This window comes from Vipera ursinii (assembly GCF_947247035.1).
Source record: "Vipera ursinii genome assembly, chromosome: 4".
Taxonomy (NCBI): domain Eukaryota; kingdom Metazoa; phylum Chordata; class Lepidosauria; order Squamata; family Viperidae; genus Vipera; species Vipera ursinii.
The window spans coordinates 1,083,301-1,109,318 of record NC_139514.1 but is presented as its reverse complement, the minus strand read 5'-3'; the positions used below and the strand labels follow the sequence as shown (position 1 = coordinate 1,109,318).

The following is a 26,018-nucleotide window of genomic DNA, read 5'->3' as shown; positions in this document are numbered from 1 at the left end:
CCCATTTTATGACTTATGACTGTAACGGACAGGTCCTATTGCAGTCGTAACTTGAGGACCACCCGCAAAAGAAAAAACAGAACCAAATCCTCCAAGCAGCCGAGACCCCAGAACTGAAGTATGTCGTCTGAATCATCAGCTTTTTACCTTTGCAGGTGCTGGACAAGTTAGCTTAAAGCAAGGCAGTCCAACCTGGGCAAGACCTGTGGACTTCATCTCCCAGAATTCCCCAGCTAGCAGGATCCAATCAAGGGGATGCCAGCTGCCAAGCAGACAAATTTTGATCCCATGACCATAGAGGTGCTGCGACGGTCATTAAGGGCGAGGACGTGTTATAAGTCGCTTTTTTTTCAGTGCTGTTGTAATCCCCAAAGTGCTTTTTTCACGAGGCAGCTGGACTTTCTTTGTTTTCTCTTTGAAGACATTTCCCTTCTCATCCCAGAAGCTTCTTCAGGTTCTGACTGAATGGTGGGGAAAGCGAAGGATTTATACTCCTTGCAGACAGCCGGTCGTTTGCATTCTTTTTAGAGGGTCGTTGAGGCCACCTGGAGGTTTGTCTGTGTCCTCATGGAACTTTCTTGTTATGGTTTGAAGACATTTCCCTTCTCATCCCAGAAGCTTCTTCAGGTTCTGACTGAACGGTGGGGAAAGGGAAGGATTTATACTCCTTGCAGACAGCCGGTCATTTGCATTCTTTTTAGAGGGTCGTTGAGGCCACCTGGAGGTTTGTCTGTGTCCTCAGGGTCACCTGGGTGCTGCGAATGGATGTGGAGCCTCCCACTCCCCACCATCTAATAAGAACTGAAGAAGCTTCTGGGATGAGAAGCGAAACATCTTCAAAGAGAAACAAGAAAGTCCAGTTGCTTCCTGAAAAAGCACCTTTGGGATAATTATGACCTGGATGACTGAGAATCGTCAGAGTAGATAGTGCTGTCCTAACTTTGAATGGCCGCTAAGCGACTGGTTATAAGTCAAGCAGGGGGTTGGACTAGATGACCTCCAAGGTCCCTTCCATCATCATCATCATCAGTAGTAGTAGTAGTAGTAGTAAATGCCCCACTGAAGGCAGCTATCATGTACAAACATACACTAAGCTTCACTCCAGCCTGCACTGATAATGCTGTCTAGCTGGGTGGTGAAAGGTCTGCAGGAAAAGGAGGACCCCAAAGTCCATCTCTGGGGGACCCACGTTCTCCACTACAGCGTGAACTTTTATTCTCCCCCCCCCTCAAATCAAGGTTGTCTGGGAAAGACACAAAAAGACAACAGCAATGAAGACAAACTATCACGACTGACGTGCACCAGCTTTGCCAGGCTGGGAAGGGCAGAGATGGTGAGAAGGTCCAGCCAACCCACGGAGAGACCCTGGGGGGAGGAGAGGAGGGAAGAAGGAGCCGGGACCCCCTCCTGCGCACCCACCAGCCGGTACTCAATCTCCGTGAAGTCCTTGAGGACGCTGCGGAGGAAGTCCACCCACTCCTTGTCCCCCATGGAGTTCTCCTGGGTGCCGAAGACGTAAATGTCGTGGGGGATGGAGACGGTCATCTCGTCCAGGGTCCTGCCCAGCCCCTTCGAGGCAAACCAGGAGGCGATGTTCTTGGACGGGGGGACGCTGCCTGTGGGGGGGGGAGAGGAGAGGCCAGTGAGGAGGGCCCAGAGGGGGCTGAGACCCAGGGCGAAGAAGCGGGTTTCTGAACCTCTTCGGGCTGCTAAAATCTGCATTGTGAGCCTTGCCAGAGTTGCTCTGGGGAGTGAGATGGGCAGCATATAAGTTTAATAAAAGGGAAGGGAGGAAGGGAGGAAGGGAGGAAGGGAGGAAGGGAGGAAGGAGGAAGGGAGGGGAAAAGAAAGGGGAAAAGAAAGAAGGGAGGGAGGGAGGGAGAAAGGAAAGAAGGATGGAAAGATGGAAGGGAGGGAGGGAGGGAGAGAGGAAGGAGGGGGGAGGGAGGGAGGAAGGGAGAGAAAGAGGAAGAGGAAAAGAAAAGAAGGAAGAAAGAAAAGCAAAGGAAGGAAGGAAAAAGAAGAAAGAGAGAGAGAGAGAAAGACAGGAAGGAAGGAAGATTTTGTGTACCTTTATGCACGGCGTTTTCAAGAAGAGACCGGACAGCCACTTATCCAGAACAGTACACGGTCTCCATCCTTAAGCAGGGGGTTAGACTAGAAGACCTCCAAGGTGCCCACCAGCCTTGCATTCTAGGATTCCCATGGCTAAGCCTTTTTTCCCTCTAATCCCACCAAGCCCCTCCAGCCCCTCCTGGACCCCTGTTTGAAAAGCCCCCCCCCCTTAGAGAATGCGCTGTCTCCTACCAGGCCCCCCAATGCTTTTCCTGGGGGCGACACCGAAGTGGCTCCGGGCTCTGACTTTCCGTTCTCAACTGCTGGGAAATCTCCCGCCCAGCTGGGCCCCCCCATGTCCCCCAAATGGCCCCCTCTCCCCCCCCCGAGGCTCACCCATGTTCCAGGTGCCAATGAAGACGGAGATCATGTCAGGCTCGTCCTGGTTGGAGTGCCTGTTCTTCATCAGCTGCAACAGCTGGCAGAAGGCCTCTCGCTTCTGGGGGGGGGGGAAGACAAGGAAGCCCCAGTTAGTGGGGGGGGGGAGAGGCAAAGTCCACTCAGATTTCCCCACTTCGCTTCACACCTGGACACAGGCCCCCCAAAGCCCCCCACCCTCACCCTTTGTGCCTTAGAAAGAAGAGGAGGGCAGGGTGCCCAAAATGAAAAATAAAAAATACGATTGTGGTCCCCCATCTACGACCACAGTCAAGGCTAAAGTTTCTGCTGCTAAGCAAGAGGTGAGTTTTGCCCCGCTTTACGACCTGACTTGCCACCGTCCTTAAGCGAACCACTGCAGTGGCTAAGTCGGCCACACGGCTGTTAAGCCAGCTTTGCACACATTTTACAACGGCTTTTGCTGCCGTCGCTAAGTAAATCACGGCCACTGTTAAATTAGTAACACGGTTGTTCAGGGAATCGGGCTTCCCCATCGCGACTTTGCCTGTCGGAAGGTCGCAAAAGGGGATCACGTGACCCCCGTCCCGGGACGCTAAAGCCGTCATAAATACGAGCCAGTTGGCAAGCAGCTGAATTTTGTGGGCATTCTGTTTAATCTCTTTTAATTTTTGTATTTTGTTTTTTAACATGCATTGCCCTGTTCACCGCCCTGAGTTCTTTGGGAGAAGGGCGGTATACAAATAAAATTAATAATAATAATAATAATAATAATAATAATAATAATAATAATAATAATAATAATAATAATAATAATAATTTTGATCACGTGATCCCTGGGGAGGCTGCAGTGGTCGTTAAGTGTGAAAAATGGCATTTTTTCAGTGCCGGTTGTAACTGGTCACTAAAGAAATGGTTGTAAGTCGAGGACTGCCTGAATGAAGCCTGCCCAAGTCAGGACGGTCGTTAAATGAGGCGCCCATGTGACCGCCTCGCTCAGCAACCACGATCCCTGTTCTCCCCTACGGGTGTTGTTAAGGGACTGTGTCATTAAGTGACCACAGGGGTGGTTAAGCACAGTGGGGGGGAGACCCTGGAAGGCCAACATTGGAAAATATATGAAATTTTTTTTTTGGTGGCGGGGAAACACCACTGGGCCCCCGAAACATTGCTCAGCTTTTCAGATTTCTCCCAGCTAAAACACCCGTTCTTAAAATTTGTCTGGAATGGTATTTCCTGCCCGAGCAGGGGGTTGGACTAGATGACCTCCAAGGTCCCTTCTAAGTCTATTATTATTATTATTATTATTATTATTATTATTATTATTATTATTATTATTATTATTATTATTATTATCTTTTATTCATTAAACATGAACCTCAGTCAACTGAATATTCAATTTGACTGGCTATTATTATTATTATCATCATCATCATCATCATCAACAACAACCAGCTGTCCTTTCAGCCAGCGGCACACCTGCTCCCCTTGGCAGCGGGCAGCTTACATCGAGGTCATCCAGACTCACCCTGGCGCTGACGAAGATGAAGTCCTTCCGCTGAGTCTTGTCCTTCTCTTTCTCAAAGACGATTCCCAGTTTATTCTGCACCCGCTGGGACTTTATCAGCTGACGGACTGGGAGGAAGAGGGGAGGGTGGGTGGGTGGATCGAGAAACACACAACTCTGCCTTTCCCTTTGGCCCACCCCCAGGAGCTCACGCTACAGGCAGTCCTCGGTTCACAACAATTCGCTTAGTGACCGTTCAAAGTTACGATGGCGCTGGAAAGAGGGACCGGTGACCCTTTTTCACATTTAACCACCGTCCCCCGTGATCACGTGATCAAAATTCGGAAGCTTGGCAACCGGCTCGTATTTACGATGGTCGCAATGTCCCGGGCGTGGTGGTGCTCACGTGATCCCCTTTTGCGACCTTCTGACCCGCAAAGTCAACGGGCAGGCCGGATTCCCTTTAACGACCGCGTGGCTAACGTAACAGCTACGGTGATTCATTTATCAGCTGTGGCAAGAAAGGTCGTAAAGTGGGGCAAAACTCACACCAAATATCTCAGAAACTTTGGGCTCGGCTGCGGTCGTAAGTCGAGGACTACGTGAAGTCACGTGAGAGTTAGGGTGGAAGAATCCAGCCAGAAGCCAAAGGAGAAGCGGTGGCAGCCGGGCTCCCCCACCACAAAAGACAAAGCCCCCCCCTCCCCCCCCGACCTTTGCAGGCTCAGAGAACAGGAGAAAAATGGGGAGAATCTGCTGGCTGGTTTCACTCCGAAGGGAAACAAAGGCCGTTGGTCCTCAGCGGCCGCTCCTTCGCCTCCTTCCTCTGGGATGAGCAGCTCCCTCGGCAGAGGTCCTGGAGGCTTCTGGACCTCGAACTCAGCCCAGAATCCCTGTCGCTGGGCGAGGCAGCTGTGAAGTGAGTTAGGCCCCATTTTACGACCTTTCTTGACACGCTCGTTAAATGAATCAGGATGGATGGATAAGATAAATGATAGATAACAGAGATGAGATAGATAGATAGATAGATAGATAGATAGATAGATAGATAGATAGATAGATAGATAGATAGATAGATAGATGGATGGATGGATGGATGGATGGATGGATGGATGGATGGATGGATGGATGGATGGATAGATGGATAGATAGATAGATAGATAGATAGATAGATAGATAGATAGATGATAGATAGATAGATAGATAGATAGATAGATAGATAGATAGATAGATAGATAGATAGATAGATGATAGATATGGATGGATGGATGATAGATATGGATGGATGGATGATTAGATAGATGGATATAGATAGATGGATGGATGATAGATATAGATAAATATGGATGGATAGCTAGATAGATGAGAGAGACAGAGAAAGAGAGATATGAATGAATGAATGAACGCCAATTACCAAGGACCTGTATCCTGATCACATGATCTTGCGGATGCTACAACAGTCATTAAGTGGGAAAATGGCCATGTTGCTTCTTTTCAGCGCCATTGTAACTTTGAATGGTCACTAAATGAATGGCTGAATGTTGAGGACTTCCTACAGTAGCTCCCAGTCTAGTCTGCTGGGGAGAAGCTGGGCTGGACCCCCACCCCCCACCCCCTCTCCACCCCCACCCCCTCCCCACCCATCCAGCATCTGTTTCCACTCAGAAGCTCGCAAAGGACAGCCGGGCCTTTCAGAAGGTGGGGAGCGAGCCGGGCTGTCTGCCGAAGGAGTGCCCCCCCCTTTGCAGACCGAAGTGGGTGGGGGGCTTACTCTTATCGTGGGTGAAGGTGTTCCAGTCCTCCTGGGAGTCCTTCTGCTTCTTTAGGACCACCAGCTTCCCCCCTTCCACATCCACACTTAAGGTGTACTTTTGCGACTTCCCGATTTTGGTGAGATCGCCCAAGGTCAAGTCCAGCTTCACCTGAAAGCAGGGATGGTCAGTTGTGAGACACGCTGCGACACACAAGGTTACACCTGGAGCAGAGGACCACAAAGCGAGGGCGGGGAGAGGAACGGGGAGAGAGAAAGGAAGTGGGCAGCCCCCCCCCGACACAAAGCAGAGTTACAGGTTTTTTTTGAGGAGCAAAAATCTTTAGCTACAGACACAGGTGAGGGTGTGTGAGAAAGACCTTGCGGGAGGGAAGAAAAGGGATAACAGTCAGATAAGAGACCGCTTAGTCCTCAGCTGCACAACGGGTGGAGAAAGAGACTCAGGAGGAAGACCTCGTTAACTTCTCAGGATGTAAAGGAGACGGTGGCAGATTTGTCCTTTCAGACTGGCATGATTTGGTGAATGTAACCTTACAATAAAATAGAATTAACTCATCCGGTCGTGTTTCGTGTCTGGTCCACCTGGGAAGGCAGCCTGACAAAGAGGATCCGTTTCATCTGCCTTCCTATAGGGGAGATTTCTGGGACTACAACACCCAGAATTCCAGACCAGCAGGATGGGTTGAACAGCTGCAGAGAAGATTTTACCATCTATCTAAGGCTCCGTAAAGAGAACTTGAATTTCCATCCAGATGATTATCATTTCTCTGTTGCTTTGCATGTACACTGAGAGCTTCTGCACTGGAGACAAATTCCTTGGGTGCCTTATCCCTCTTGGTCAAATAAAATATTCCACTCCACTCCACTCCATTTCAATCTAATCCAGAGGTGTCAAACTCAATTTCATTGAGGGCCGCATCAGCATTGCGGTTGCCCTCAAGGGGCCGGGTGGGAATGGTCAGGGTGGGCGTGGCCTACTGAGTGGGTGTGGCTAGAGTGTGTATGGCCTACTTGGGTGGGCATGGCCAGCTCTACATCATTCGCATCAAGGGTGCCTATGGGGGCCTGGGCAGGAGTGGGACAGATCTGAGGGTCTCTGGCAGAAGGAGGGTCTCTGGGCCAGGGCCAAGGCAGTGGGGGCCGTTCCCTCACTGTTTCCAGGATGGCTTCGCGGGCCACATGAAACCACTTTGCGGGCTGGATCCGACCCCCGGGCCTTGTGTTTGACATGTCTGATCTAATCCATTCCACTCCACTCCACTCCACTCCACTCCATTCCAATCTAATCCATTCCATTCCACTCCACTCCATTCCAATCTAATCCATTCCAATCCAATCCAATCCACTCCATTCCACTCCACTCCAGCCTCTGGGTTCCTCAAGAAGACATGTTTCAGTATTGCCCAATATTTTACAGGCTCCAGGGTTTAAAAAAAACAAAACAGACTCACATCCAGCCTTGCAAATGTCCTCACCTACCTCGAACGTTTGAACCGGGATGCTCTTCGCTTTGCGAAAGGATGACTGAGTCTGTCCAGGCTGGGAAGTGGAGCTCATGTTCTGGAGAGCTTTGAGGGCCTACAAGAGACACGGCAGTTCGACACAGGGGCTCCACATCAGCCCCCCTCGACCCCTTCCCCGGCTCCCTTTCCTCGGCAGCACCTCAAGCTGTTCGACCCCCATTTCCCCACCCCCACCCCCCTAATTCTGTACCACACGGCATCAACCTTGGGAACTCTCAAGCATCCTCTTTCCACGATGCATGTATTCAAAATGGACAGTGATTAATGTGTGTCTGTGCGCATACACGTGTGTGCTTGTATTTGTATCTATATATGTGTGTGTATATCTATATATCTATATCTATGCATGTGTATGTATCTATATCTATGTGTGTGCATGTGTGTGTGAGTGTAGCATGTGTGTGTGGTACGTATGTGTATGGGTAGATACTTACTTTCTTTTGAGAGCAGGCAACAGAATTTCATTTTTATTGTGGGCCAGTGTGCTAACAGTAAAGAACGACAGTAAAGGTTGTCGTATCTCCTTTTCCAAGGAACTTCAGAGATTGGAGTTCCTGCCGTCTTTCCAAGTGTCCTTCTGCTGCTTCGGGCATCCATTTATCAGCCCTGGTCCTTGGAAATCTATTCTGTCTTTCCCAATTGGGTACCCACTGGAAGCTGGCTATGGATAATGGGGTTGAGAGTCTAATTTGTAGACAGCACCCCAGGGAGGCACGGCTGGTCTAACTGCTCAGGCTAAAACAACACAAAACTCTCCCTTACATACAGGTAGTCCTCGCCTTATGACTGGAACGTCTGTTGTTAAGCAAGGTGGTTGTTAAGTGAGATGCACTCAATTTTACAACCTTTTTTGCCATGGTTGTTAAGTGAATCATTGCAGTTAAGTGAATCTTCCGGTCATAAAGTGAATCCAACTTCTCCCACTGGCTTTGCTTGTAAGAAGCCAGCTGGGAAGGTGGCAACATTTCTCTGGTTAAGCGAGACATTGGTTGTGAGTTTTGCCCCATTTTACGACCTTCCTTGTCATAGTTGTTAAGTGAACCACTGCAGTTGTTAAGTAAGTAACACGGTTGTTAAGCGAATCTGGCTTCCCCACTGGCTTTGTTAGTCAGAAGGTCGCAAAAGGGGATCACATGACCCCGGGGACACTCCGACCATCATAAATATGAGCCAGTTGCAGGAATTTTGATCACATGACCGTGGAGGAGTTGCAATGGTCACAAGTGTGAAAAACGGCCATAGGTCACTGTGTTCACTGACGTTGTAATTTCAAATGGTCGCTGAAAGAATAGTTGTAAGTTGAGGATGGACTTTCCTAGGGAATGTAAGCTCAATGGATTGGGTGAACTCGAGAAAGTTCTGAAGCTCTTGGTGAGCAGGTCCCGCTGGGCTCCTTGGGGTGAGGGCCCAGTTTGGGGGGTCATGAAAGCTGCCTGAAGAGAGCCGTGGAGCTCCTCAGCCACAGACAGATGAGGCCAGGAGAAGACTCACCTTCTTCTCAATACTGGAGAGGAAGTCCTTCAAGATGGACAGCTTCAGGACCAAGCTGTCCAACTCCTGCTCTCCTGTCTGCCCGGCCGTCTGGAAGTAGACAAGAGGGAGTTTTGAGAAACCAAAGGTTCAAGCTTGGTAGCTTGGCGGCCTCGGACAGTCCAAAGGTGCCAGAACTGAACTAGGCCCAAATGTTCTAGGTCACCTTTTAAAGTCCCTCAGCTCCTCCTCAGCAACATCAGCCATGAGCAGGGGTAGGCCACCTTGGCTCTTTTATGACTCGTGGACTTCAACTCCCAGAATTCCTGAGCCAGCCACGCTGAGGGGAAAGGGAGAGGTTTCCAAGTTGAGCCTTGCTGACTGAAGAATTCTGGGAGTTGAAGTCCACGAGTCATAAAAGAGCAAAGGTTGCCTACCCCTGGCCTAGGCCTAGGCCGCTTTATGACTTGTGGACTTCAACTCCCAGAATTCCTGAGCCAGCCACGCTGAGGGGAAAGGGAGAGGTTTCCAAGTTGAGCCTTGCTGACTGAAGAATTCTGGGAGTTGAAGTCCACGAGTCATAAAAGAGCCAAGGCTGCCTACCCCTGGCCATGAGGAACAACAGAATAACAGAGTTGGAACGGACCTTGGAGGTCTTCTAGTCCAACCAGGGAGAGACTCTGCCCAGGATTGTCTGCTTGAGAGGCGTGGAGGGAGTCAAGATGCTTCACCCCAACCCCTACAGGTCATTCCCACCTTCATTTGGAGGTGGGGAGACCACAGGAATAAAAAAATTCAGTCCCCATCTCATTGGCTGACAGCGCCTGTAGCCTTTCCACCAACTAGGAGATTCTCAGTCCTCCTGGTCATGGTTTCCCCAAAGGTGCTTTTTTCAGGAGGCCACTAGACCTTCTTGCTTTTCTTTGCTTTACCAACCAGTCAGAGCTGAAGGAAGCTTCTCGGATGAGAAGCGAAATGTCTTCAGAGAAAAGCCACAAAGTCCAGTGGCCTCCTGAAAAAAAAGCACTTCCCACCAACCGACAATGAATAAAACACAAAAACGTATTAAGAACATAATCCTGGTGGCAGTAGACCTCAAATAATCCTGACATGGCTAATGAAAAACCTGCTTCTGATGAACTGAAGGATTCGCCAGGTAACTGTGTTCACACCTTTCCTTCCACCAGGTAGACTCACCTCAAGTTCTTTCCCAGAGAAAGCTAAAACTCTACAGTATTTGGGCAGCGTCGCTTATGAAGGTATCTCATGGGATTACAGAATCTAGGGATGGAAGATCCCTTGGCGGTCTTCTACTCTACCCACTTGGTAAGGCCAGGGATCCTCAGATCACCCCATGGAAACATCTGCCTGGACTTCAGGTGAAACCTCCAGAGATGGAGCATCTCCAGAAGGCTAGCTGTTCCATTGCTTCGTAGCCTACATAAATGTTTCTGAAGGCCACTTCAAGATGTGTGGTCTTAAACTCCATACATCTTAAAAGTGGCCGACAATCTCCACATAACACAATAGCTTCCCCACTCTACCCTGGGCAGGGGAGGAAGCTTGGGTCAAGAGACCCCCAAAGACCAAAGACCAGAAGAAAGAAGAGCTGTCAATCCCCCATGGTTCCAGAGGTCCATGCATTGACCCAGAGAAGGAACTGTCTCCCTTCCTTGGGACAGCTTGGTGACCCTTTCCTCGTAGGCAAGCAACCTTTACCTGCTGAAGGATCCGAGACACCATCGGGGAACTCTGCTGGTCAAACACCTTGGACAAGATCTCCAGGCCTGCTAAGACTTTGTCCACCTCGCTGGAAGGACAAAAAGCACAGAGGGGTCAGCCTCCTGATGCACGCAGACCCTGAGGCTGGATTCCAAGCCTTTGCAGAAGACTTTATTTAGGACGTGTATATGGGGGCCCAACTTGCCCACGGTGACTCTGGGAGACTTACCGAAGTAACAGCCCCAAATGCAAACCCCAATAACACCCCCTCTCCCGCCCCCTGGGTGACAACAATCACACCGACCCCTCGGTGGGTTTTGTATCCCTCTGAGGTCTCCGCGCCCGTTGGCAGAACCAGGTTTTCAGGGCCTCTTGAAAGAGTGTCAAGATGGGGGCCAAGCTTATCTCTGCAGGGATGACGGTCCACCACAGAGAAGGCCCTCCTTCTCGGTCCCACCAGATGGACCTCCTTAAGGGAGGGGACCTGTAACATCCCCTGCCTCCCAAATCTGGTGGGACAGGTAGATATGACAGAGAAGAGATGGTCCTTTGAGTAACAGGGAGGGGGCCACCACGGAGAAGGCCCACCGGATGGACCTCCTTTGAAGAGGGGTCCTGTAGCATCCCCTCCTCGCTGAAGTTCATGAGTCTTAAAAGTTAAAAATGTAAGCCGAAGCTGAAGTTCACAAGTCTTAAGGTGGCCGAGTTTGAGGACCCCCGGCTCTACATAAAGCGGAAACGCTTCCCTCTGTGTCTATCCAGACCTAGGTTTGGCCGCCGGAGGTCTCTCCTGCAAAGGCTGACGTTGGTCAGAAGAGCGAGACGTCCTGTAATTTTCTCTCTAACCACTGAGATAATTGCTCTGAGACGTTTTACACACACACACACACACACCCCGATTTCTAACTGGAAGCCATACCAAAGCGAAAAAAATGCAAGACGGGGTTAAAATACACCACTCAGCACACTGTGCTACGTCAGCAAATTCCAGCGCAGCCTTAGAAACAGGGTGTCTAGCCAAATAAAGGGATTTTGGCCTGGCTGCAAACAGCTCAAGATGGCCGAAGGGAATCGCCAGAGAAGTCTCGTTCTTGGACTTGGAAAGAATCACCGTTTCCGGTTTCAGGGATCCACCGTGTGTCATGAGCGAGTTCACGTCCTCTTGCCCGCCTTGGGGAGTGTTGTTTATACCAGAAGTCCCAAACCAGGGGTGGGCAACCTGGGGTCTTTTATGACTCGTGGACTTCAACTCCCAGAATTCCTGAGCCAGCCATGCTGAGGGAAATGGGAGAGGTTTCCAAGCTGAGCCATGTTGGCTCAGGAATTCTGGGAGTTGAAGTCCACCAGTCATGAAGGGACCATAGTTCCCCCATGCTGGCTCAGGAATTCTGGGAGTTGAAGTCCACCAGTCATGAAGGGACCATAGTTCCCCCATGCTGGCTCAGGAATTCTGGGAGTTGAAGTCCACAAGTCATGAAGGGGCCACAGTTCCCCCCATGCTGGCTCAGGAATTCTGGGAGTTGAAGTCCACCAGCCATAAAAGAGCCAAGGTTGCCTACCCTTGATTATAGTCCCAGGTGGAATGTAGCTTTAGTTGTTATTTAGGGTGTTGATGGCTAGGTATCTTAATGTTGTTTCCCTGTGCCACTGTGCCCTCCACTCCAAAGTGTAGGTAGTCCTCGACTTATAGTGTTTCATTTAGTGACCATTCAAAGTTACAACAGTGCTGAAAAAAGTAACTATGACCTTTTTTTCATACCAATCAAAAAGCAGACCTTTGGCAACCGGTTCATATTTATGACGGTCGCAGCGTCCCTGGGTGACATGACCCCTTTTTGCAGCCTTCTGACAAGTGAAGCCAGATTCACTTAACGACCATATGACTAACTTAACCAATGCAATGATTCACTTAACAACTGTGGCAGGAAAGGTCGCAAAATGGGGCAAACACTTAACAAACACTTCACTTAAGAGATGTAAACTTTGGGCTCAATCGTGGTCGTAACCCGAGGACTGCCTATACCCAATAGGCTGACAGTACTGTAAATCGGCACTCCCGTTAAACCGAGAAAAGGCCCATTCCCCAGGCTTCAAGTCCTTCCTCTGGCTATTTTTGTCCCTGCTCAGCCAACAATCGTGGTCTGTGCTGATTGTCTCACCTGTGCAGGCGCCTGCAGGAGGTCACGAGGGTTTTGTTCAGGTGGGGCAGGTGGCTGGCCCCTCCCTTCACCGCCTCCAAGTCCAGGGAGTAGCTGCCTTTCAGGTATTCGTGGGAAATGGTGCTGAGTCCGTTGGTGGGGCTGGAAGACAAAAAAGCTGAGCTGGCCCCGTGCCGTTCCAGGGGCAGGAAGGAGGGCTTCCCACCAGGATGGGGGCAGACCCTGGTAGGAAAACCGTGATGGGTGCAGACCCTGTCTTGTTTGGAGGCAGGGAATCCTTGGCTCGCAAGCATTTGGTAACTATTTGAAGTTACTGCTGACTTACAATCGGTCCTCGCACTTACAACCATTGCAGCATCTCCGCGGGATCAAAATTCGGGTGCTTTGGCAACAGACTCTGATTGCAGTGTCCCGGGGGGGGGGGGTCACATGATGCCCTTTTGCGACCTTCTGAGAAGCAAAGTCAATGGGGGGGAGCTGGATTCCGTTAATGGCCATGTGACTCACTTAACAACTGCAGATATTTACTTAACAGCCATGGCGAGAGAGGTCGTAAAATCGGCTGCAACTCACTTAGCAACTGTCTTGCTTAGCGATGGGAATTCTTATGATCAGTTGTGGTCATTAAGTCGAGGATTGCCTGTCATGGGTAACCCTAAACGCCCCCCATCATGGCCTCCCCCCCCCAGAATTGAATGCTAGAAGAATCAGGCAAGATAACTTTTCTTAAACCCAGTGCATGCAGGAAGTCCTCGGCTTTTGGCCACAGTTCGGCCCAACATTTCTGTTGCTAAGCGAGACAGTGGCCATGTGAGTTTTGCCCCAATTTGCGACCTTTCTTGCCACAGTTGTTAAGCCATTTGTCTGAAATGGTATAGGGTTTCCTGCCTGAGCAGGGGGTTGGACTAGATGACCTCCAAGGTCCCTTCCAACTTTACTACTATTAAGAGCTATTATTATTATAAGTGAAACATTGCAGTAGTTGTTAATCCAGGGGTAGGCAACCTTGGCTCTTTTATGACTCATGGACTTCAACTCCCAGAATTCCCGAACCAGCCATGCTGAGGGGAAAGGGAGAGGTTTCCAAGCTGAGCCATGCTGGCTCAGGAATTCTGGGAGTTGAAGTCCACGAGTCATGAAGGGGCCAATGTTGCCTACCCCTGGCCTAGGCAGCTTTATGACTGGTGGACTTCAACTCCCAGAATACCTGAGCCAGCCAAGCTGAGGGGGAAGGGAGAGGTTTCCAAGCTAAGCCATGCTGGCTCAGGAATTCTGGGAGTTGAAGTCCACCAGTCATGAAGGGGCCATAGTTCCCCCATGCTGGCTCAGGAATTCTGGGAGTTGAAGTCCACGAGTCATAAAAGAGCCAAGGTTGCCTACCCCTGAGTTAGTCACATGGTTGTTAAGTGGGTCTGGCTTCCCCCATCGACTTTGCTTGTCAGGGGATCACAGAAGGGGATCACGTGACCTCAGGATGCTGCGACCGTCATAACTATGAGTCAGTGGCCAAGCATCTGAATTTTGATCACGCCACCCTGGGGAGGCTGCAACGGTGGTAAGCGTGAAAAACAGTCCTAAGTTACTTTTTTCAGGGCCATTGTAACTTTGAACAGTCACTAATCGAAGTGTCGTAAGACAAGGACTATCCGTAATTCAACTTTGGATTTCACCACCACAAGATGTGGGGCCAATGGCCAGCTGGGTCGCCTTCCAGAAGAGCTTGGACCCATTCAAGGAGGCCTAGAGATCGATGGGCCTTGGCCTAGAGTGGGGGGGGGGTGAGAACGGGGGGGTCCCATCCAGCTGGGCAGGACTCCTGTTCTTCTCCCTGCCCTTACGGGGGGGGGGAGGGGGGAACTTCTCCTTACCTTTCGAGGGCTCTGTCCTGCACTGCAGGGGTGTTTGTCATCAAGATGGAGGCGCCGCTGCCCCCAGGAATGCTGGTGGAGCCCGAGCGGGGGGGCAGGGGGGGCTTCTCATCCTCCCCGTCTGCAAGAGAGAAGATCAGCAGAGGGAAAGTGAAGTAGGAAAAATTGACCAGAGACCGGGCCGAGCTCTTCAATGTAGGAGAGAGTTTATTTGCGCAGGTTCAAACTGCCAATAAAGCATTTAAAAAAATGTCTGAACCCCGAAAGATTCAATGCAACATACATTTATCCAGTTACAAGTATTTGGTGTTCATACGTCATAATATAGGCGTTACATGGGGAGGAATAATATATGGTAATGTGAATAACATCACATAGAGAAGTGAAATAGGCCTAGTACATAGGCATAGGGGAGGAGGAAGGAAGAGAAGGGGAAGAGGAACAGGAAGTGGGAGAAAGGGAAAGGAAAGGAAAGAAGGAAAGGAAAGGAAAGAAAAGAAAGGAAGAGAGAGGGGAAGGGAGGAAAGGAAGAGGAAAGGGGGTGGGGGCTGATGGGTACCTGAGTAGTCCCTCTCCTCCGCAATCTCCTTCTCCTTCTCCCGCTCCACGGGGAAGAGCAGAGTGCAGGCCAGGCCCTGGTTGGGCTGCAGGTAGAGGGCAATGAGCTCGCTCAGCGTCTTGAAGCGCCGCACGGGGACGCCCTGGGACGTCTGTGGGAAGGAAAGGAGGGCAGCGTCCAGCAGGCTGAGGAATCTCCCTCCCTCCCCCGGACTCGGCCTGGCGGAGGAGGAGCTGCCTGCAGGCTGAGAAGAGAGGACTCCGGGGACACCCCCCGCCAAAGGAGGTCCCAGGTCTCGGAGGGCTGGGATGAGGGCCTGAGGGGGCGCTGGGCTGGAGGAGGGGGGACTACTAAGCTCTCTCTCTCTCTCTCTCTCTCTCTCTTCATATATCTACAGTGGAAGACACACGAAGAGGGAGACACGAGCTCTCCTCCAAAGCGCCTGAAGGCAGGACGAGAAGCAACGGACGGAAATTCATCCGGGAGAGAAGCAACCTGGAACTTGAGAACAACGAACCAGTGGAAGTTGCCTCCAGACGTTGTGGGTGCTCCCGTCACGGGAGGTTTTTAAGAAGAGTTTGGACAACCATTTGTCTCAAATGGTGCAGGGTGTCTTGCCTGAGCAGGGGGTTGGACTAGATGACCTCCAAGTTCCATTCTGCTCTATTCTATTCATTCCTTATTCTATTCCAGGAGTCTTCAAACTCGGCCCTTTTATGACTCGTGGACTTCAACTCCCAGAATTCCTCAGCCAGCATGCCTGGCTGAGGAATTCTGGGAGTTGAAGTCCATGAGTCATAAAAGGGCCGAGTTTGAAGACCCCTGTTCTATTCCATTCTATTCCATTATTATTCTATTCTATTCCATTCCATTCCATTCATTATTCTATTCTATTCTTTCTCTTTCTATTCTATTCTTCTATTCCCAATGGCAAGAACAATCAACCCCGGGAACCGCTTTCTTCCAGAGGTTGTGAGTGCTCAGTCACAGGACGTTTTAGGAAGAGCTTGGGCAAGTGTCTTTCTGAAATGGTACAAGGTCCCCTGCTTGAGCCGGGGGGGTTGGACTAGAAGACCTCCAAGGTCCCTTCCAACTCTTGTTATTCTGAGGTTTGGGGGACTACCCTGATTAAGTGGTTAAGGCACAAGCCTAGAAAGCAGGAAGCCACAAATTCTAGTCCCACCACAGGTACGAAAGCTTCCTGGGGACTTTGGGCCAATCACCGGGAGGCGGTGAGTTCTAGTCTTGCCTTGGGCACAAAACCCAGTTGGCTGACTTTGGGCCAGTCACTCTCAGCCCAACCCACCTCACAGGGTGGTCGTGGGGAAAATAGGAGGCAGGTGTGTCGGATAGGTTTCTCACCTTGAGTTATCTGTGTAACTAAGAAAGGGGAGAGAGAAATAAGTAAACCTATAGGGATAGCTGCCGAGTTCTTACAAGTACAATGCTCCTAAGAGACCCACATCCCTCAGCTCCACACGAAGAGCTGGTTTTGTGGTGCAAAGTGTGTGTGCGTGTGCGTGTTCTAGGACCCTTTAAACAATGTCATGTGTAGGCACTAAGAAGTGTGTCAACTCCGTCACATCAGCCTGTGCTGTGCAATCACGCTTCCAAGAGATTTGTGTAGCCTGAGGATGTTCTCCAAAAACCTGGCTGTATTCCCAGGTGATTATGAAACCCAGAGGCTGCTTTAGGCTTGTGTGGTTGTTTTTTTTTTCTTCTTCCGGATGTACGTTGTCTGTTTCATGTTTTATAGTTGCCCCCTTTTAAGTGAAAGGTGCCCAGAATTGTCTGGAATCAGGCAGCCTCTAAATCAGGGGTCTTCAAACGTGGCTCTTTTATGACTTGTGGACTTCAACTCCCAGAATTCCTGTGCCTGGCTGAGGAATTCTGGGAGCTGAAGTCCACAAGTCATAAAAGGGCCACGTTTGAAGACCCCTGCTCTAAATAGTATAAATTAAGCAACTGGAAAAGAATCTTTCCTAAACCAGGTTATGAATGCCTGGTCCCAAAAGGGTTTGATCAGAGTCTGACTTGGTTTATACTTGGATGAGAGATTCTGGGCTAAAAAGGGTGTTCAGAAAAGCATCCTAAAAGCAGAGGCAAACCAGCTTTGCATTCAGAAAACCTGGAATCCCTGTTTCTCAACCTTGGCACCTTGAGGTTGCCGGGACTTCATCTCCCAGAATTCCCCAGACAGCCTTGCAGTGGTGCTTAACGACCACCACAAAAATAATCGTAAAATCGAGTTAGTTGGGTGGGTGCCTCGACCATCACGACAGAAATTCTGGCCTCCATTAGAGTTGTAGGTCAAGGACGATACGTAGTCCCCGACCTACGACCACAATCGAGCCCAAATTTTCTCTTGCTAAGGGAGACATTTGTTCGGGGAGTTTTGTCCCACTTTACGACCTTTCCTGCCAGTTGTTAAGTGAATCACTGCAGCTGTTAAATTAGTAACATGGTTGTTAAGCGAATCTGGCTTCCCCCATTGATTTTGCTTGTCAGAAGGTCCCACGTGACCCTTAGGACGCTGTGACCGCTGTAAATTTGAATCAGTGGCCAAGTGTCTGGATTTTGACCACTTCACCACGGGGAACGCTGCAACGGTCAGAAGGGTGCAAAATGGTCGAAAGACCCATTTTTCAGTGCCGTTGTAACTTCGAACAGCCAGTAAGTGAACTGTTTTATAAGTCAAGGACTATCTTTGCTTGTGTTTGATTTCTTAAAAAAGTCAGCCTCTGGAGCATAAAACAGGGAAGGATTAACTATGGTTCTGGCTTAACCAGGATGAAGCTGGTCTTTGGGGTCTTTAAACTATAATAACAATAATAATAAACTTGGAAGGGACTTTGGAGGTCATCTAGTCCAACCCCCTGCTCAGGCAGGAAACCCTATGCCATTTCAGACAAATGGCTGTCCAGCCTCTTCTTAAAAACTTCCAGTGTTAGAGCATTCACAAGTTCTGGAGGCAGGTGGTTCCACTGGTTAATTGTTCTGTCAGGAAGTTTCTCCTTAGTTCCAGGTTGCTTCTCTCCTTGATGAGTTTCCATCCGTTGCTTCTTGTTCTGCCTTCGGGCGCTTTGGTGAATAGCTTGATTCCCCCCTTTTTTGTGGCAGCCCCTGAAATACTGGAAGACTGCTATCATGTCACCCCTCATCCTTCTCTTCATTAAACTAGACATTCCCAATTCCAGCAACAGTTTCCTTACACATTTTAGCCTCCGGTCCCCTGATCCTCTTCGTTGCTCTTCTCTGCACTCTTTCCAGAGTCGCAACATCTTTTTTACATCGTGGTGACCAAAACTGGATGCAGCATTCCAAGGGTGGCCTTACCAAGGCCTTGTAAAGTGGTGGTCGTTCCCTGGCAGGGGCACTGGTTGGCCCACTCTGGCCTGGCTCGTCTGCCTGCTTGCCAGGCAGGGCATAGGATGCCCGTCAGCCCACAAACTTCCTCTCCGCAGCTGGCGCACCCTTTGCCCGCCTCCTCACTTAGTCCTGCTTGGCAAGGAGCACAATGGAGCCACTGTCACCCTCGCATGAGTCCGGCTGGCCTCGCTCCAAGATCAGCACGGTGTGGGCATCTGCAGGGCTCTCACCAGCCGGGGCTGCCCCGGAGAAGCAGCCGGACGATGCCGCATGCAGAAAGGGAGGGGCACGACCCAAATTTCCCGGAATGGCTCTCTCCGACGGGCCCCCACCCCTCATTCCTGGGACCCCAGGAGGTCCCCTGGTTTTCTTCCCTTTGGGGCATTTCCAGGCAGGGGGGAGCAAACCGCCATACAGAGCTCAGCGTGGCAAAGGGGGCTGAGAAGCAGGATGTGAAAACACGCAGCCCAGAAATGTGTAGCCCAAGAAAAGAAGAAGCAGGGGCGACTTGATAGCAGCGTTCCAGTATTTGAGGGGGTGCCACAAAGAAGAGGAGGGGGTCAAACTATTCTCCAAAGCACCAGAAGGCAGGACGAGAAACAAGGGTTGGACGCTGATCAAGGAGAGAAGCAATCTGGAATTAAGGAGAAACTTCCTGACAGTGAGGAAAATTAACCAGTGGAACAGCCAGCCACCAGAAATCATTGATGTTTCATCACTGGAAGTTTTTATGAAAAGACTGGACGACCATTTGTGTGTCATGGTCTAGGCCGGGTCTCCTGTTTGAGACCCTATACCCCTTGTTGGACTAGAAGACCTCCAAGGTGGCTTCCAGCTTTGTTACTGTGTTAATTAATTAATTTCCTGACAGTCAGAACAATTAACCAGTGGAACGGAAGTTCTCTCCAGAAATTGCAAGCGCTCCATCGCTGGAGATTTTTAAGAAGAGGCTGGACAGTCACTTGTCTGAGATGGTATAGGACAGGTCCTCCTGCTTGAGCAGGGGGCTGGACTAGAAGACCTCCAAGGTCCCTTCCAGGTCTATTCTATTCTATTCTATTCTATTCTATTCTATTCTATTCTATTCTATTCTATTTCATAATTCTATTCTATTCTATTCTATTCTATTCTATTCTATTCTACTCTACTCTACTCTACTCTACTCTACTCTACTCTACTCTATTCTATTCTATTCTATTCTATTCCATTCCATATTTTCTATTCTATTCTATTCTATTCTATTCTATTCTATTCTATTCTATTCTATTCTATTCTATTCTATTCTATTCTTGTTGTTGTTAGTTGCGAAGTCGTGTCCGACCCATCGCGACCCTATGGACAATGTTCCTCCAGGCCTTCCTGTCCTCTACCATCTTCTGGAGTCCATTTAAGCTCACGCCTACTGCTTCAGTGACTCCATCCAGCCACCTCATTCTCTGTCGTCCCCTTCTTCTATTGCCCTCAATCTTTCCCAGCATTAGGCTCTTCTCCAGTGAGTCCTTCCTCCTCATTAGGTGGCCAAAGTATTTGAGTTTTAGCTTCAGGATCTGGCCTTCTAAAGAGCAGTCAGGGTTGATCTCCTCTAGGACTGACCGGTTTGATCGCCTTGCAGTCCAAGGGACTCGCAGGAGTCTTCTCCAGCACCAGAGTTCAAAGGCCTCAATTCTTTTGCGCTCAGCCTTTCTTATGGTCCAACTTTCACTGCCATACATTGCAACTGGGAAGACCATAGCCTTGACTATACGCACTTTTGTTGACAGGGTGATGTCTCTGCTTTTTAGTGTGCTGTCTAGATTTGCCATGGCTTTCCTCCCGAGGAGCAAGCGTCTTTTAATTTCTTGACTACAGTCCCCATCTGCAGTGATCTTGGAGCCCAGGAAGATAAAGTCTGTCACTACCTCCACTTCTTCCCCATCTATTTGCCAGGAATTGAGAGGGCCGGATGCCATGATCTTGGTTTTCTTAATGTTTAGTTTCAACCCAACTTTTGCACTCTCCTTCTTCACTCGCAACAAGAGACTCTTCAGTTCCTCTTCACTTTCTGCCATTAGAGTGGTATCATCTGCATATCTTAGGTTGTTGATATTTCTTCCAGCAATCTTAATTCCAACTTTTGACTCCTCTAGCCCTGCCTTTCTCATGATATGCTCTGCATATAAGTTAAATAGGCAAGGTGACAGTATACAGCCTTGCCGGACACCTTTCCCAATTTGGAACCAATCAGTGGTTCCGTGTCCAGTTCTCACTGTTGCTTCTTGGCCCGCATATAGGTTTCTCAAGAGACAAATAAGATGTTCTGGTACTCCCATCTCTTTAAGAACTTGCCACAGTTTGTTACGATCCACACAATCAAAGGCTTTAGCATAGTCAATGAAGCAGAAGTAGATGTTTTTCTGGAACTCCCTAGCTTTCTCCATGATCCAGCGTATGTTGGCTATTTGATCTCTGGTTCCTCTGCCTCTTCGAAATCCTGCCTGTACTTCTGGTAGTTCTCGATCCACATACTGCTGGAGTCTAGCTTGTAGGATTTTAAGCATAACTTTACTAGCATGAGAAATGAGTGCAATGGTGCGATAGTTTGAACATTCTTTGGCACTGCCTTTCTTTGGAATTGGAATGTAAACTGATCTTTTCCAATCCTGTGGCCACTGTTGAGTTTTCCAAATTTGCTGGCAAATTGAGTGTAGCACTTTTACTGCATCGTCTTTTAAGATTTTGAATAGCTCAGCTGGAATACTGTCACCTCCACTAGCTTTGTTGTTGCTCAGCTTTTCTAAGGCCCACTTCACTTCACATTCTAGGATGTCTGGCTCGAGGTCAGTGACCACCTCAGTGTGATTATCAGGGACATTAAGCTCATTCCTGTATAGTTCTTCTGTGTAATTTTGCCATCTCTTCTTAATCTCTTCTGCCTCTGTTAGGTCCCTGCCATTTTGGTCCTTTATCATGCCCATTTTTGCATTGAACGTTCCCTTCATCTCTCCAATTTTCTTGAAAAGATCTCTGGTCCTCCCTATTCTATTGTTTTCTTCTATTTCTTTGCACTGTTCATTTAAGAAGGCATTCTTATCTCTTCTAGCTATTCTCTGGAATTCTGCATTCAATTGGGCGTATCTTTCTTTTTCTCCCTTGCCTTTCGCTTCCCTCCTTTCCTCAGCTATTTGCAAAGCTTCCTCAGACAGCCATTTTGCTTTCTTGCATTTCTTTTTCTTTGGGATGGTTTTGGTTGCTACCTGTTGTACAATGTCGCGAACCTCTGTCCATAGTTCTTCAGGCACTCTGTCTATCAGATCTAATTCCTTAAATCTATTTGTCACCTCTACTGTATATTCCATGGGGATATGATTTAATTCATACCTGACTGGCCTGGTGCTTTTCCCTACTTTCTTCAGTTTAAGCCTAAACTTTGCAAGGAGAAGCTCATGGTCTGAGCCACAGTCAGCTCCTGGTCTTGTTTTTACTGACAGCATAGAGCTTCTCCATCTTTGGCTGCAGAGCATATAATCAATCTGATTTCTGTGTTGACCGTCTGGTGATGTCCATGTGTAGAGCCGTCTCTTGGGTTGTTGGAAAAGAGTGTTTGCTATGACCATCGTATTCTCTTGACAAAATTCTATCAGCCTGTGCCCTGCTTCATTTTGTACTCCAAGGCCAAACTTGCCTGTTATTCCAGTTATCTTTTGGCTTCCTACTTTAGCATTCCAATCCCCCATGATGATAAGAACATCATTTTTTGGTGTTAGTTCTATAAGGTGCTGTAGTGCTTCATAGAACCGGTCAATTTCATCCTCTTCAGCACTGGTGGTTGGGGCATAGACTTGGACTACTGTGATATTGAATGGTTTGCCTTGGATTCGAACTGAGATCATTCTGTCGTTTTGAGGATTGTATCCCAGTATTGCTTTTCCTACTCTTTTATTGACTATGAAGGCTACTCCATTTCTTCTGAGGGATTCTTGCCCGCAGTAGTATACCTGATGGTCATCTGAATTAAATTCACCCATTCCTGTCCATTTTAGTTCGCTGATACCTAAGATGTCAATGTTCAGTCTTGTCATCTCTTGTTTGACCACGTCCAGTTTTCCTTGATTCATGGATCTTACATTCCAGGTTCCTATGGAGAAAAAATCTTTACAGCATCGGACTTTCCTTTCACCACCAGACACATCCACAGCTGAGCGTCCTTTCGGCTTTGGCCCAGTCGCTTCATTCTTTCTGGCGCTACTAGTACTAGCCCTCTGCTCTTCCCCAGTAGCATATTGGACGCCTTCCGACCTGAGGGGCTCATCTTCCAGCGTCATATCGTTTTGCCTTTTGGTACTGTCCATAGGGTTTTCATGGCAAAGATACTGGAGTGGGTTGCTATTTCCTTCTCCAGTGGATCACGTTTTGTCAGAACTCTCTGCTATGACCTGTCCGTCTTGGGTGGCCCTGCACGGCATAGCTCATAGCTTCATTGAATTACGCAAGCCCCTTCGCCCCGACAAGGCAGTAATCCATGAAGGGGAGGCAGTAATCCATGAAGGGGATTCTATTCTATTCTATTCTATTCTATTCTATTCTATTCTATTCTATTCTATTCTATTCTATTCTATTCTACTCTAATCTATTCTATTCTTCTACCTCTATTCTATTCTATCATTATTCTATTCTATTCTCCTGAATTCTGGAACTTCAGCACCCAGAATTTCCATTAGTAGATTCCTCCACGGCCAATGGTCCTCTACTTATCACCATCAGCCTGTTTGGTCTGGTAACCAGGAGAGCAGCCACTGGTCTAGACTGCATTAAAAGAGGGATAGCATCAAGATCACGTCAAGTGTTAATGCCACTTTACAACACCTTGGTAAGGCCACACTTGGAATTTTGGTCACCACGATGTAAAAAAGATGTTGAGACTCTGGGAAGAGTACAGAGAAGAGCAACAAAGATGATCAGGGGACCGGAGGCTAAAACATATAAGGAACGGCTGCTGGAATTGGGTATGTGTAGTTTAATGAAGAGAAGGACGAGGGGGGACAGGATAGCAGCCTTCCAATCTCTCAGGGGCTGCCCCAAAGAAGAGGCAGTCAAGCTATTCTGCAAAGCCCCAGAAGGCAGGAGAAGAAGCAACGGATGGAAACTCCTCAAGGAGAGAAGCAGCCTGGAACTAAAGACAAATTTCCTGACAGGTAGAACAATTAACCAGTGGAACGACTTGCCACCAGAAGTTGTGGGTGCTCCATCACTGGAGGTTTTTAAAAAGAGATTGGACCACAATTTGTCTGAAATGGTATACGGTCTCCTACTTGAGCAGGGGGATAGATTAGAAGACCTACAAGGTCCCTTCTAACTCTCGTTATCCTGTTATTCTGAAATCCAGAGTGCAAAGGCAGAACGGCGAAAGTATTGAAGCAGCGACAGTCCTGACTAAAGCAATGCTTCTCAGCAAGTTTAAGATGCGTGGACTTTGACTCCCAGCATTTCCCAGCCAGGATGGCCTCATGGCATTCTGGGAGTTGAAGTCCAAAAGTCTTAAAAGTTGCCGAGTTTGAGAAACGGTGGGTGAACAGAAAGGCTCACCTGGATGGCCAGAAACTCCTCCTCGTCAGGCAAAATCCGATACGTGTGGACATGTTTCTGAAACCTGAAAGAGACAGAAGGAAGACGTTAAGCACGGTGAAAATGTAAAGTATTATATTTAGAGTCAAGTTCTCAATTCTGGGAGTTGAAGTCCACCCATCTTCAAGTGGCCAGGGTTGAGAAACAGGGATTTAAAGTCAGCGTCACATCATGAACCTTGCTTGAAATACACAGTTCCTAGGCAACGAGAAAGCTGGATTTGATTTCACGCTGGCTAGGGAATTCTGGGAGCTGCGCTGCACACAATTTCTAACCTCACAACCCAGGAGAAATAGACTGGGTCACCACCATATATGGGTCAAGAACTAGGTCCAGATGTGTAAGATTAGAGCTGCTGATACGGTTTTACGAGAGAATCACGGAGTCTGTCATTTATACCACTATAGCTGTCTGGTTTGACCCAGCAGCGCAAAAAGGAGAGATACAGACGGTTAGGGCTGGAGAAAAAATAATTGCAACCCGCCTGCATTTGCCGAGGACCTGTAGGCTGCATGGGTCAGAAAGAGGGCTGAGAAAATATCTTACAGACCGCCCACATCCTCGACATTCGTTCCAGTATTCGAGGGGCTGCCACAAAGAAGAGGGGGTCAAACTATTCTCCAGAGCACCAGAGGAGAAGAAGCAACGGATGGAAACTAATCAAGGAGAAAAGCAACCTGGAATTAAGGAGAAACTTCCTGACAGTGAGGACGATTAACCAGTGGAACAGCTTGCCACCAGAAATCGTGGGCGCTCCATCACTGGAGGTTTTTAAGAGGAGACTGGACAGTCACTTGTCTGAGACGGTGTAGGTTCTCCTGCTTGAGTGGGGGGATGGACTAGAAGACCTCCAACGTCCCTTCCAGCTCTATTCTATTCTATTCCTTTCCTTGGGATGGCGCTATAGGGCATTGCATCCAAGGCAACTAGACCTAGAGAGTTTTTTTCCCCTGGTGCCATCACTCTGCTGACCACTTAAGTCCCACAGCCCCGTCTCATGTCTAGTATGGCTGTATAGGAGTCCTTGATTTACAACCATTCATTTAGTGACTGTTCAAAGCTAGGACAGCACTGAACAAAAGGAACGTACGACCGTTTTTCCTAACTACAACTGCTGCAGCATCCCCGTGGTCAAAATTCAGACACTTGGCAACTGGCTCACATTTATGACGGTCGCAGTGTCCTGGACTCGTCACATCCATGTCACCGTCGGCCAAGTCAATGGGGAAGCCAGATTCGCTTAACAATTGTGTTACTAACTCAACAATGGCAGTGATTCACTTAAGAACTGTGAAAAGTTGTAAAATGGGGCAAAATTCACTTAACCACTGCCTCGCTTAGCAGCAGAAATTTTGCGGTCAGTTGTGGTCGTAAGTCGAGGACTACCTTATCCAAATCTGGGATGATGATGATGTTGGAAGGGGCCTTAGAGGTCATTTAGTCCAACCCCCTGCTCAGGCAGGAAACCCTATAGCATGTCACACAAATGGCTGTCCAGTGTCTTCTTAAAAACTTCCAGTGTTGGAGCACTCACCGCTTCTGGAGGCAAGGAGTTCCACTGGTTTAATTGTTCTCACTGTCAGGAAATTTCTCCTTAGTTCCGGGTTGCTTCTCTCCTTGAGGAGTTTCCATCCGTTGCTTCTTGTCTTGCCTTCTTCAGGCGCTTTGGAGAATAGCTTGACTCCCACTTCTTTGGGGCAGCCCCCGAGATATTTGAAGACTGCTCTCCTGTCCCCCCTCTATTCCTTTCTTTCATGAAACTACCCTTACCCAATTCCAGCAACCTTTCCTTATATGTTTTAGCCTCCAGTCCCCTGATCCGCTTTGTTGCTCTTCTCTGCACTCTTTCTAGAGTCCCAACATCTTTTTTATAATATGGTGACCAAAACTGGATGCCGTATTCCAGGTGTGGCCTTACCAAGGCCTTGTAAAGTGGTATCAACACAAAGCAAAATATACAAAACAGGAGCCTGGAACGGGTGGTGTTTTTGCAAATGGGAGTCAAATAAGCGAGTTCA

The 26,018-nt window shown here is 48.7% G+C and overlaps 1 protein-coding gene across 3 annotated transcripts in view; it reads right to left on the bottom strand.

Moving 5' to 3' along the window:
• The window catches only part of INPPL1 (inositol polyphosphate phosphatase like 1), a 61,201-nt gene that overhangs the window by 20,271 nt on the left and 14,912 nt on the right, over nucleotides 1-26,018 (bottom strand). For all 3 annotated transcript variants that reach the window (XM_083362095.1, XM_083362097.1, XM_083362096.1), the window contains exons 2-12: nucleotides 23,962-24,025; nucleotides 15,031-15,181; nucleotides 14,472-14,592; nucleotides 12,604-12,744; nucleotides 10,442-10,532; nucleotides 8,744-8,833; nucleotides 7,209-7,307; nucleotides 5,730-5,880; nucleotides 3,980-4,086; nucleotides 2,452-2,554; nucleotides 1,420-1,616 (exon numbers count right to left, since the gene is read on the bottom strand). In XM_083362095.1, coding sequence (XP_083218221.1) covers nucleotides 1,420-1,616; nucleotides 2,452-2,554; nucleotides 3,980-4,086; nucleotides 5,730-5,880; nucleotides 7,209-7,307; nucleotides 8,744-8,833; nucleotides 10,442-10,532; nucleotides 12,604-12,744; nucleotides 14,472-14,592; nucleotides 15,031-15,181; nucleotides 23,962-24,025 — 1,315 coding nt within the window. The remainder of the gene's footprint in view (nucleotides 1-1,419; nucleotides 1,617-2,451; nucleotides 2,555-3,979; nucleotides 4,087-5,729; nucleotides 5,881-7,208; nucleotides 7,308-8,743; nucleotides 8,834-10,441; nucleotides 10,533-12,603; nucleotides 12,745-14,471; nucleotides 14,593-15,030; nucleotides 15,182-23,961; nucleotides 24,026-26,018) is intronic.